This window comes from Thunnus albacares, chromosome 14 (genome assembly GCF_914725855.1).
Source record: "Thunnus albacares chromosome 14, fThuAlb1.1, whole genome shotgun sequence".
Lineage (NCBI taxonomy): Eukaryota > Metazoa > Chordata > Actinopteri > Scombriformes > Scombridae > Thunnus > Thunnus albacares.
Genome location: NC_058119.1, coordinates 15,752,086 through 15,765,637, shown reverse-complemented (window position 1 = coordinate 15,765,637; position 13,552 = coordinate 15,752,086). Strand labels below are relative to the sequence as shown.

General features: G+C 41.2%; 1 protein-coding gene across 5 annotated transcripts in view; it reads right to left on the bottom strand.

The window, feature by feature from the left end:
* Window positions 1-13,552, bottom strand: part of LOC122997030 (serine/threonine-protein kinase MARK1-like) — a 31,651-nt gene that overhangs the window by 1,693 nt on the left and 16,406 nt on the right. Inside the window, exons 4-17 of one of the 5 annotated variants that reach the window (XM_044372920.1) lie at window positions 12,242-12,290; window positions 11,533-11,598; window positions 11,077-11,147; window positions 7,580-7,636; window positions 6,831-7,067; window positions 4,995-5,114; window positions 4,189-4,288; window positions 3,942-4,054; window positions 3,652-3,853; window positions 2,752-2,933; window positions 2,446-2,540; window positions 2,142-2,282; window positions 1,779-2,030; window positions 115-159 (exon numbers count right to left, since the gene is read on the bottom strand). In XM_044372920.1, coding sequence (XP_044228855.1) covers window positions 115-159; window positions 1,779-2,030; window positions 2,142-2,282; window positions 2,446-2,540; window positions 2,752-2,933; window positions 3,652-3,853; window positions 3,942-4,054; window positions 4,189-4,288; window positions 4,995-5,114; window positions 6,831-7,067; window positions 7,580-7,636; window positions 11,077-11,147; window positions 11,533-11,598; window positions 12,242-12,290 — 1,730 coding nt within the window. Of the gene's footprint in view, window positions 1-114; window positions 160-761; window positions 808-1,778; window positions 2,031-2,141; window positions 2,283-2,445; window positions 2,541-2,751; window positions 2,934-3,651; window positions 3,854-3,941; window positions 4,055-4,188; window positions 4,289-4,994; window positions 5,115-6,830; window positions 7,068-7,579; window positions 7,637-11,076; window positions 11,148-11,532; window positions 11,599-12,241; window positions 12,291-13,552 lie in introns of those variants that run through there. The other 4 variants (XM_044372921.1, XM_044372922.1, XM_044372923.1 and 1 more) reach the window with 4 other exon arrangements.

Here is a 13,552-nt window from a genome sequence, read left to right as displayed (position 1 = left end):
ACAACAGAAGAAGACAGAAAGAACAAGAGACAGAGCACAGAGAGAGAGACGTTGAAGGTGGCAGAGGTTGGTTACAGACTGTCTATGAAATCCACATCTCAATCATGCTCTCACCTTGGTGTTTCTGTCCTGGCACTGGCCTCTCCCTCACTAGGCACCCTGAAATAAACCAGGAACAAACTGTTACTCCCTTGAGCTGAACATGCGTTCCCCCACCCTCTACGAACACCACCCCCATCATCACTGGACAGGGAGAGGGGGTGTCAGGCATCATGCCAGGAAAAAAATCCACACTCCTGGGTATCAGGGTTTAGCACACAATGAGGTGACTGTGACGTTTTGAGGCACACACTATTTTAGCTCCTTCACAAATGCATCATCCTGTCTACTGTACGCTACCTTTCCTTAATCCCCAATGATCTGTAAGGAGTGGAAATGTGCTAAATCTTTGGTTCGGCCTCCACAATTTGTCTGATCTTTTCTCTTTTAAGCTCAGCATGAAGACGGGGGAGAGTAAGGAGAGGGAAGCCAGCAGCTTGAGAAGCAGAAATCGTGGCTTAGTACAGGAAAAGCCGATGAGCCGTGAGGTTTGTTCTCGAGGCAGCGAACACAAGGGAAGGACGTACACGGCATAACAAGGGTGTCAGTCAGTAGGTAAGGATGTGGTGTAGTGGGCAAGTACGTAAGGGGTTAAGGAAACATGGGCCAAGGTCACAGTGGGCACATAGTTTGTTTTTTTTGACAGGGGTTACAGGTGCAGCAAGCGTTGTATTCTCCTACCTCCTGGTCGACCTGAAAGACAGAGCTCTATGCGGGGAGAAAAGGAGAGAAAGCTGTGAGCCTCTACCGGATGGGCCAGCGTGAAGGTGACACAAGGAGCTGACTACTGTGCGAATGAGGAGGCTTTATCCTTTCTTGTCATACTGACAGCAAAGGGTAACAGAGTGAATGCAGAATAAGTGATAAGGTTTGGGAATCAGAGATCAGAGAGTATCTGTTTTAAAGAGGCAGGAAGCCTGTGTGTGACGCTAGCTTTGTTTTCACTGCTGAAAAAGTTTAGTTTGAACATGTTTTGTTCATGAAGTCCTGCTTCTTAGTTTCGTTTGTTTTGGGGAAATTTTGTTATTTTTATCCACAGATCTGTTTTTAAGTCTCTAAATGCACTTTAAAGGTAAACAGATGACCTCAGCGTACAGCTTTGCTCAGTTACTGGAAATATATGACATCAACAGTTACTCTATCCCACTCAGAATGTAGCATTTACTTGCATTAACTATTTTTTATTTTCAGTTTGTCCAATACTAAAAGATAAATTAGACATAAAGTAAGTTCTTTTTAACAATACAATCAGATGAAATACAGCAAAATGTAAATTACAGCCCTTAGTTTGGTTAGACCAGTCATCCATTTTTAAAGAGGTCTAAATTTGCATTTCCTTAATTTGAGCAGAGCTACTACTTGATTCAACTGACTTTCCGTATCTGTTACTAATCTCACCATCTAACATCTAACATTCAGAATGAATGCAGAGACATAAAAAGGAAAAGAACAACCATTCCTTCAGTCTCATATGCACCAGTGTTTAAGTCACACAGGCAGTATAAAGTGGAACACTGACTTTTGTTGTTTTTGAGGGTGTTCAGAATCTCAAGCAAATGTTTGCAACTTCAACATTTATTTCACATCGCCTGCCAAAAGGATTGCAAGTACCTTAAAGGTGCAAAAAGTATTAAGCACAACCTTGTGTATCATATATACAGCCAGGTGTTTTTACTAACCTGCGGACAAACTTGGAGGTGATCTTGCTGATGATCCCAGTGGAGGTGCCCCTTCGTTGCTGAGCGAGGGCCCCTGTATCGTGGGACAGCGTGGGTGAGGCCGGGGGGCCGTTGTAGGTGGCACTGCGCCGGTCTCTGAGCTGAGCCCCATGGAAGGTGCTGCGACTGGTGGTGCCACGAGGGAAACGGTTCTTCTCCGGGGTACTAATACTGTGTGCAGACGGAGAGGTGGAGGGACCCCGCGGAGAGGAGCTGCAACGCGAACATTATCAGAGAGATTAGCACATGTGTCAAAAGAGTCAGCATCATCATCTTCGCTGCAACCAGACTTTTACATTTAAATACACATTAGTGGCTGCTCACCTGGCTTTAAGCTCTGTATTGTCGTCGATGGGGGGCAGTGTGCTCTTTGAAGGGTGTCCTGACGATGACATGGACTTAGTGTGACGAGGTCGTGTAGAGCTTATTGCAGTCGAAGGGGTGCTCCCTGACACCTCGGTTAAACTGGGACCCAAGGGCAGAGAATATTAGCACACAAGGATAGACTATTAGATTTCACCAAACCTGCTTATTTGTTCTGTATTACAGGGATTACACAACAAGCTAAAAGAGGAAATTACTTTGATGTCACAGGTCTCTAATTGAGCGTAAATGTCTTTGTTTTTACCTGCTGTCTTTGCCGTTGGGAATAGCTGAATAGCGGTCAGTGGAGGATCGTTCACACACATATGTGTTCCTGCGAGTCATTGATCCATTGGTCTGCTTGTGAGGAGAGACACCAAAAAGATGATTTTAACCTGACCATATATTGGGGAAATATGATCACATAAGTAGTTGAATAATTTGGTTGAAAAGAAAAAAAAAGGATAATACAATGAGGCACAAAACTATGAAGCTATTATCTCTACTTTTTGTTTATATGTATGTGGTGTATGTGAATGCATGTGTATGAACGTGTCCTCTACTTCCTCACCCCCACAGCACTTGTAGTTTTCTTTCTCTCCTGCACTCCCAATGGTGAGGCGGGGACGTCTCCTTTTGAAGTGCTGAGCTCCAGCCGGCGCGCTCCGTCCCACTCCTCCCTGTGGTCACTTTCCACACTTAAGGCCTGGCCGCGCTTCGTGTACGATACCGCCGGGGGCACAGACGGACCCACTAAGAGAGGCAAACATAAGAGAACAGATTTACATACGTTTGACTCATGATGTCCTTATTTCTACAACTCAAATATCAGGAGGTTTTTTAACAAAAACAAACAGACAAGGCCAGTGTTTTTGTTACAACAGCATCAAGCAAAGCCACTCAAAGCCATAATTTACATTTCATCCCATCTGTCAAATTATACTGTGCAACGACAGACACTTTGTTCAATATGTTGTACAGCTATAGAAGCCAAGGTGAGCAGGTACAAAGCAAAGCTGTTCACTCCTCATGCTTTGAGGTGCTGTTCCTGAGGGAGCTGCAGGAAAGCAGCCAGCCAGCAGATGGCGCCAGACACAATGGCCCCACATGACATAGGAGGAAGCTGCTACGCAACCAGTGCAGTATTCAGGCTGAGTCACACACTTGTACGTTTAAGCAGAAAATTAAACATTAAGCACAGAAACCGGTTAATCTAGGTTTGATGTATGCCCTTTTTTCCAGTCAAAACTATAGGGAAAGGATAACATGTGATGCTTTATCAGCTTTATCCTGTAATATAAGAACACCAGTGAAGCTGGTAGTGCTCTAGTGCCTTGCTCAGAGGCAAATCATCTGGGTGGATACTGGTATTTATTCATTGGGCAAATCCTCAGTGACTAAGAGCAACTTCCCCCTACACAACACGCAGCCAGCAGCACTCTCAGAGCAGGGAAGGACGGGGTTACTTTACTTGGCTTCTCTACGACACCACCACCACCACCACCATCATCATCCCCACCATGATCACTGTAGCGGCGCTGCTTCTGATTGGCCGAGATGCTGCGTGTGACCTTGGGATGGGCAGGAGAAATGCTGGAGCTGTTGTTGATGTCGCTGGTCGGTCGCTGTCGTTGACCCAGGATGCTGTTAGTCAGGGGCTCGCTCCCCTCGAACTGACATAAAGACACAGGAGGAGGGATATGGTCACATGATATTACAACTGGTGATGATGTTAAGATGACGTAAAATGAAGAAACTGACCTCTGGAGCTTTTCTGCCCAACAGTAGATAAGTAGCCATGACATCATCGTACTTCTGGCCATGTAGAGACTCTGTGATCTCATCTTTAGGGAAGCCCATCGTCACCATGAGCTCTGTGGGCAGACAGAAGACAACATAAATCAGTTAGTCCTGAACATGACATACAGAGTGACATCTAAATACACACACACACACACACACACACACATATACACAGACACAGACACACACACACACTCAAACACACCTATTCTGGATGAGTCACTGAAGTCCGCCTCAGGCTCAATGTAAGGCTTCAGCTCCTCCTCCTCGTGACCCACATTCATCCAATGGTCTTTCATGATTTGCTAACAAAGAAATGAGACAATTAGAACTCGTGTGTGTGTCCAGTCCAATTAGATCAACTGTAATTTCAGTCATTAATCTTTTAATTGCAGATAATTAATAATGACGCACATCCGTAATGATATAATATGATATGTAAGTGCATTTCAAATGACGACACAGAAAGATGAGAACTGGATGACTTATTTATGAAATATATCTGATCACCATTTCAGCTAGGGCTGAACAATATAGAAATCAATTGTTATTATCGGTGGAGAAATCTTTACTATTGAATTTCAGCCTGGTCCTGAGTGCAGGGTTGGTATTGACTCTGCACAGAAGAGTATGAATTGAATTGACAACTACATAATGTTTGCAAAGGATAAACAAGCTACAACCATCCCTGATAAGGTGAAGTATAATGCACGCAGGATTTTATTGAATAAATCCTGTTTTACTTCTTAAAATGCTTCAACAAATTCCATTTTGTCTTATTATTTCATTATTCTTCAATCACAGAAATATGTAAGGCCTCCCTTTGATTGCAGATGAACACTGTTTCCAAATTTCCATCTGACAGACTGTAAATTGAAGCATTCTGTAGGTTCATAATTAACGACAGCAGCACTTACTTTCAGTAATAATTGCAAAGCAGGCTGCTGTGCAAAACATTTCTGAATGGAGAGCAAATAACTGAAGATGTAACAATGCAGGTTCTGGTAGTACCTCCAAACTGCCTCGTTTGACAGGGTTGAGCACGAGTAATTTCTTCAGCAGGTTTTCACAGTCTGTGGACATGTAGAAAGGAATACGGTACTTTCCCCGCAGGACCCTCTCCCTCAGCTCCTACACAGCAAGCAACACACAGAAACAGAGAGATTAAATCAAATAAGAAGTGAGAAGTGAAATATTCCTTTAACAAAGGAAGATCACTCTCAAGGCAGCTTTGAAAACTCATTAAAATTTACCAAATGTAGAATTTCCTCTTTTTCTTGTATTAATTGCTGCTTCATGAAATATTTCAAAACTGCTGCATAATTAATTCACGGTGGATAAACCACCATGTCTCATTCCAAATGATAAAACAGGAAATTCTACTCTTAATTTGCAAATTAAAGTAACCCTGTTTCAAGTTGATGCATGTAAACGTCCAATCTCAGAAAAGTCAGTTTAGTTTCATCCTCCAGTTACAGTATGATAAACCTGATTAAGACAACAGGCTACAGAACTTCCCTTTGCACTGTCCGTTCACTTCGCCCTTTGCCGTCTATGTAAAGTCAGACACAAACAGAATTATGCATATTGATTAAAAATGTCTCTGAGAAGCATTATTATAACTTTTACTATTAGGAGTATATAGGAAGTCATTCATTTTCCTTCCTGATTTGGAGGACAGATTAAAGGTCTCAGTATGCTTCGAACTAATTAGGTCATACGTATTATAATGTTAAGGATCCCCTCCAGACATGTTCCAGGACATATAAAAATCATCTGCTTAGAATATTAACTGAGTCTGACACATTTCTTTCACAAAAAATGCTCAGTTACCTTGTTAAAAATCCTTAAAATTACATCTTCTCATTCAAAAAAAAAAAATCCAAGATCTACGAATATGCAAATATTTCCCATATCATAAGTTAAAACTGCTGGATGCAAGATGTCTCCTTCATTGAAAAGTGGATTCTCAGTGTTTGTGTATTTGAGGCTTCAAGTTTCCACATCACACTTGTCTAAGTTCTTTACTGGCCCTCAATTGGCTCCAAACTAGTTGTGATGTCACAAATCATGCTCACAGGTACAAGCCTTAAAATTTTCCACTTTCAGCAGATGAATGTGAAAACAGCCTCATAGTGTCAAACTCTGCACATTCATCATTCTGCACAGTGAAGCTCAAACATCTAACTGAAGGAACAAGAAGGGAACCCCCTCCCCTTCTTGTTCCTTAATATCTGTTCCAAATGGTCACACTTGAATGAGGGGCCAAAAAGCCTGTCCACATAGAGAAGGGAAAGACGCCATGAACTGTACAAATGGGGAAGACAGCTCACATTTTTGTCTCAACTTAAAGGTGTTGCCTTTGTTTGTACACACAAAAAGTATAGTTGTATGAAGAATGAACAAATCACTGCATTATTTGGATGGATATTATTGTCGGATAGTCTTATTTGTTTATTTATTGTGCAAAATGCACATTAATCAACATTGACATTTTAACACCATTAATGTGAATGTGCTCAAAAGCTAAATGTAACTGAATTCTCTTTCAGAAAGTTAGATAGTTATATTGTCAGGCCCAACGTCGCCATTTGAAAGGGGTCGCAGATGCTGTTTGATTTGATAAGCACTCTGTCTGAAGCATATCAAGGCTTGTGTGTGTTTGTCACAGGTAACAATCATGTGTAAACTGCTTTACTCATGGTAAAAGTATGGCTAATCAGAAAGTACAATATCAAAGTTAAATGCAAAAAACGTGAGTAAGACCTCAACTTTTTATATGAATACATTTTTCTGTGCACTTTAACATAGCCAATTACACATCAAAAAACTGTAACACCTACACACCTTTAGGTTCTGTCCGTCAAAGGGCAGTGAGCCGCTGACCAGCGTGTAGAGGATGACCCCAAGGCTCCAGACATCCACTTCTGGTCCATCATACTTTTTTCCTTGGAAGAGCTCTGGAGCAGCGTATGGTGGGGAGCCACAGAAAGTGTCCAGCTTACTGCCTACAGTGAACTCGTTGCTGAAGCCAAAATCGGCTATCTTGATGTTCATATCTGCGTCTAACAACAGGTTCTCTGCCTGAAGTGCGGAGAGATGGGGAGAGTCAGGGTGTGGTTTGACAGGTTATTGGCACTGACAAAACATGATTGATCAGAGTGTGTTTTTCTAAAGATGCAAGACATGGATACTAATCTCGAGAAAGCAAATATCAAGGTATCAGAGAGAGTAAAGCCCCATTCAGACGGGATTTATTTCTCTAGGGCAGCTGGGGTGATTTAACCAATACAACAGAAAAAAATAAAACCATCGGGAAAGCAAGACCCCTTAAAGATTTGGGCTGTTGTGATGTCAGCTACAGGCAGGTAATGGTATTCTCCTTTTCCCATTCATTAAAAGTATGTCATATTTGCTATTAGCAGTTCCTGTTTGCAATGGAGCCATAGATATACAGACAACTATCACTGGATTAGTTTGATACTGAAGAAAACTTCAAATGTGATGATTCTCAGGCAAGTTCTATGACTTTTAAGTGGATTTATGGAGGTTTATTCATCTGAATGGGGCTTTATAGAGAAAATGTGGGTCCTCACCTTTAGATCCCTGTGTACTATCCTCCTCTGGTGACAATACTGCACGGCAGACACAATCTGGAATACAAACACACGCATGTCGTAGGACATTAAAAACAGGTGTGTTGGGTAAGAGTATAGGCCCTTTTCAAATCAGTAGTTACAAGGTGTATTACAGAGAAGAGAATAGACAGATGTATAGTTGTACAAACGATGCATAACATGCATGCGTGTAATTGCTGTGGGGGACGGGGGGTCATTTCCCCCCAATATATGAAACATGGCAATTTGTCCCCCCCAATATTTGTAATTGTCATGACATCAGAGTCCCCCAAAAGCTGAAAGAAAGCTAATTTGTTCCCCTCAATATTCAGAGTTAAACCAACTCCAAAACACACTGGATGTGTATCATTCACAGAAAACCTCCTGCATCTTGTTTGAGTCGCCCTGACGTCTGGGGTCATTAAGTCTTTTGAGCACCCTGTACTGTCCCACCTTAAATCAATCACGGACCCACTCCCCTAGACCCCCTGCAGTTCGTTTACAGAGCCAACAGGTCTGTGGATGATGCTGTAAACATGGCCCTTCACTTCATCCTCCAGCATCTGGACACTGCAGGAACCTACACCAGGATCCTGTTTGTGGACTTCAGCTCCACCTTTAACACCATTATCCGACCCTGCTGCCAGCTCTCCCAGCTGTACATGCCTTGATCCTACACGACGCATTACATTAACGCAACTGTATAACTTATTATAAATTATGCATACTGCATACACTGTTTACTCCTGGTCAATACCCTGTGCATTCATCCCACTCTCCTCTATTTAATATTTAAATTTCTACAAAATCTATAGCTGCTCATCTCACCAGAATATATTTTATATTTTTGTTTTCTATTTTATTTTTTTTTATATCTTACATTTTCTTCTATGGTAAATTATTTTTTATATTATTTAGAACCTCTTATTTTTGTGTATATTTTTGTCTGTATATTTTTGACCGCTACACACTATAACAACACCAAATCGAATTCCTTGTATGTAATCTGATTACCTACTTGGCAGTAAAGCTGATTCTGATTCTGATGTCACCCAGCAACAGCAAACACAACAGCTGTAAGCACAGTGTGCGAGTATGCGTGCCAAGGCTTTGGGTCCATTCTGTAGGTCCTGAGGGCTTCTTCAGCCCCAAATGTTTTAAGCATGGTCCTCAAAACTGGTATTTTAATGTAACAGAGTGGAACTTAATGTGGAGCGTCGGAGGGAGGATGAAATTATGGTGCTGCACATAACAAGATGCATACAGGCCAAGGATGTATTATAGGCAGTAAAGTTGCTTATTACAGTTAACGGAGCACTTTCTGCAGTGGTTTCATGCTTTTTTCCACATTTCAGCACAGAGATTGGTCCATAATGAAAATTGCAGAAAGTGCAAACACCACAATTTGCGAGGCTACAGTTAGCAGAGGTGTGCACACATACTTCTTTAGAACGCAAATCAACTTTTATACATTTTGCTTTTACTTCTCTCAAGTATTTTGCATTTATTAAATAACTTGAAATGTGTGTCAAAACACAGCTATTAATGTGATTCAGGCAGGTCTGAAACAGGTTACATTAATGTCTGAATCTTAACAATAATGTCATTCAGGTGTCTGTAAATATAATCCAGGATTTTGCAGAACCATTAGTGGGAGTACTGATGTTCTGTTTGTTGCCCACAGCTGGCTGTGCATCAGATTCTTTCCTTTGACTTGATACAATACTGCAGCATCATGCAGCAGCTGAAACAATAAGTGTCTTTAAATTGAGAGAGCAATGGGCACATTTACGCACGTGGCACAGCAACTTCATTAACACACCAACAGTATCGGTCAGGATATAACTGTAATTAATGTTCTGTGCTCTGCTATACATCCGATAGGTCAGCTTTTACACACAAATGCCAGGTTTATACTGTGAAATTATTTGGAATAAAGCAGCGCTTCTGGATGAATCTGGCGCTCCATCATAGCTGTCAAGACATTTTTATTTTAAGTAGCTAAAAGTCCAAGATAAGCTTATCATTATGCACAAAATGGATTTTCAGTGTTTTAATTGTGTTCTGGGACTAGAGTGGCAGAGGTGACCTTTTTAGCTGCTCAGATAAACCTGGGCCTCTTTTGTTCTGGTCCATTTAAAGGGTCAGTTCGCCACTTTTTTCTCCCATACCTCTGGTAGTATCTCTCCATTCAAAAAGATTTAGGTTTATTTGTCCAGGTTGAAGAACTGTCTCTGAGATTGTTGCCTCCATCTCAATACTGTAACTCCTCAACAAACTGAATTGTTTATTAGGTTGATTTTCTACCCAAAATATGATGATTGCGAATAACCTAGTGCACCTCCACCTCCACCCCACCACCCACACCCATATCCGCTTGGTCCCCCCCAATGTTTCACTGAAGATTTCACCTCTGATAACATGCAAACAAGATGTATGAAAACATCCACACAAACAGCACAAACCACAAAATTTGAAAAAATAGTATTCATTATTGCGTGAAGCTACAACCCTGGTTTATCTCAGGTTAGCAAGATTTTTTCATCAGCAAAATTAAATGTAAATTATGGGCAATATTTTTCACAGGTAAGAAAAGCAACTAAGTCAATAATGATTCAGATTCACTGTGAAGGAGAGTCTTGATGTCTTTAAGTCAAAAAACTTTGCTATCTTAGTACTTAATAAGTTAGCATCACATGGAAAAATACCATTCATTTTGATTGTTAATGGTCAATAAAAATACAAAAAATAATTAATTTAAATTAAATTGGTTTACAGCGGGACAGAGGGCATGATATCTTTTCCAGCTTGTGAATAACTGAGCTGTTATAATCTTTATTTGAGGTTTACGAACTGCATGCAATTCAATTTTGCGCTTTCTGTGTATCACACCGCGAGCTGTTGCTATGACAGTTGACAGGGAAATCTCACCAACATAGCTACAATATCAATCAAACAGAAAACACAGTATGCCTCCCACCTGTGTGCACTCAGGCACGCGCATGCTTCAACACTTTTACCTTTCTGAGTGCTGAGCTATGTGTACTGTGACACACACAGACACCCACACTGTTTCACACACAGTTCATCTGAGTCATCTAAGACCCTCTCTGAGGGATTTAAACATGGATAGTGTGGACGTGAAAGATGGATTATCAGGATCTTGCTTTAGCTATATTGAATAATTAGAGGATTGAAGGACAAATACTCTGATTCTGCTCATTGTCAGAGCATAAGCAAGCATGAAAGAGGTGAAAACATGAACTGCCGTAGATGCCTCGTTGTGGAACCACTAGGTGTCAGAGCCGCATCTATAAGGAAGTAGTTCTCAACCCCCCCGTTCTCTTCGACCAAGCTATCTTCATCTTTCCTCTGCAGTCAGTGACGAAGCTTGATCTTGGTGCATGCAGCCTTCCCTCTGAAAACACTAATGAAATGACGACAGAGGTGCAAGTGCTGTGATGCCGATGACTCACCTGTCTGAACTTGGCCCTGGCCTCCTTCTCCTTCATTCTGCCATGAGCCACCAAATAGTCGAATACCTCTCCTGGAGCAGATAGACGAAACATACAATGATCAATCAGAACATTGTCATCATATGATCTTCATTTTATCACAACGAGGTTTGCTATAATCATGTAATCATTCATGTGAGAGTTTGTTAGATAAAAACAACCACCAAACGGCATGTTTTGCAAGTATTTGAGCTCGAGTTACAGATTTGTAAAGAGTTTTCTGTGATGAATATTACATTAGAGGCAGCTTAAACTTACATGACCTCATGGCACTATGTACTGTCAGTGTTTTTATCTGGGTGCATGCATAATAAAATGGCTCTCGCACCCGTAGTGTGGAGATAACAAGCAGGAATACGCTTGCAAAATCAAGCAAATGTCACACATTTAGTGGATATGCATTAATGCTTCACTCACCACCACTGGCATACTCCATCACCAAATAAAGTGTCTTCTCGGTCTCAATCACCTCAAACAATTTCACTGCAGGAGAAATTGGGAAAAAAAGGGCAGAGTGAGGAAGAGAATAGTAGACAGGAATCAAATAAATTAGCTTCTTAAAAAACATTGTTTTGGCAAATGGAGGTTCCAGAGTCAGTGGAGCTCACTGGTGTGGTTAGAGTCCCCTCACTGCATTAAAACTGAGTCTGAATGAAGCCCTCAATACTTTAAGAAGGCAATATCTTCCATAAATGTAAATTGCCATCACTTCTAGTTATTAAGAAAGCATTTGATTGTAGCTAATGCTACTGTTAACATCCTCAAAGATCCTTGGGTCATACCTTAGCTTCTAGTAGTGCTTTATGGAGGATATCACTCAGTTGTGGAACTTCAGTTTGATGTTATTCTTACTTTGAGAACAGGAAATCAGATGAACCCGCTCAAAAATATCAAATAGATTTATAAATACTGTTTATCCATTGCTTTTATCACAACTCATTTATTACAAGGGAACAAATAACACAAAGGGAATAATTCGGATTTAAGTGTGATCTCTGACTTTTCGAGTTATACTGGTTTTAATTGGTGCTGGGTGTCGGTTTAATAGGTAATACTAATTTGATTTAAATGGGAGTATGATTACTAGGCTGTCATTAAGCTGTTGTAGATTCCTCTTTGAACTTACCTATATTTGGATGATTTAGTATCTTCATTATTCGAACTTCCCTGAAGAGCTGTTGAGACACAGAAGAACATTTAATACATCCAAAAACTCGCAAAACGAGCGTCAACTCTCCTGGGAAAGCACTGGTAGAAAATGTTATAAAACACTGATTAGGGAGATAAGCCGCAATAAAAGTGTGTATTCCTCTGAAACTGGATTACACTCCACAGGAACATGAGAGGACCTGAGGATCATGGGGCTACTGTACTACGGTAAAGCAATATGACTGGTACAGTGACAAGCCTGCACTAAACCCTGCCTACACAGATAAGGAGCAGAATTACGACTCCACCAAAACGCTGCAGTCCAGTCAGCAGCATCACACACAGCCAGCCGGGTAGCGGTGCAAAGGCCTCCAGCCAGTTCGGCATCTGCAGCCTCATATAATCATCTTAACATGGACACGCAAAAAAACAGAGCAGCAAAATCATATTGATGCTTTAGTACTGCAGTTCTTAAAAACACAGCAGAATTTAAACATCTAATGAGATTTATATTGATACTGCAGAGGGGGAAAGTTGTTATCCATTCTTAGGACAAACCTCTAAAAGGAAAATTCGCCAGTCTACTTTCTCCAAGCGCTGTGTATTACAGCTGAGTGCAGAGGCAGATAGGAGAGCATTGAGGGTTATAATCATTTAAAACCATCTCCTCTATCTTGCCAATGACTGTTTATGTCAGACGAGCTCCTCCAGCCACTTAGAGGTGCTGTTGAATCATTTACATTACTGCTGATTCCCAGTCGTGCTGTGCCGACGCTGTGCTGAGTGTTAAGTTTCAACACTCACTCGACTGGGATTTAGCATCTACTGTCCTGCTACCTGGGACAGAACACAGATTTAGAAATTTGCTGACCGCTTTGATTAAGCAAAAAGGTTCCTGAGTGATACTTTCATCTCCTGTCGATTTTAAATTGACAGTTACTCAACATGTCATTATCTATCATGTCAAATCAAGAACGGGAATGGACAGTGGTGATGCATATGCACGTGTGTGTATATCAGTATATGCGTGCAACTTTTCTAATGGCCTTTTAGGTCTTACATAAGTGCTGGGGTAGTCTATGTTTCTAGGTCATCAAACACAGCCATTATACCAGTGTGAGCAGGCCCGACTCTGTGGGACCTCTCAGCTACAGTCTGGTTCAACAACATGCAGGTACTCTCTCCTCTAATTCTCTACTCAGTTCTCTGTCTCTACTTGCTCGCCTGCTTCTCTCTTTCTGACACCTCTCACCTCATTAGACCAAGCACACACACACACACACACACA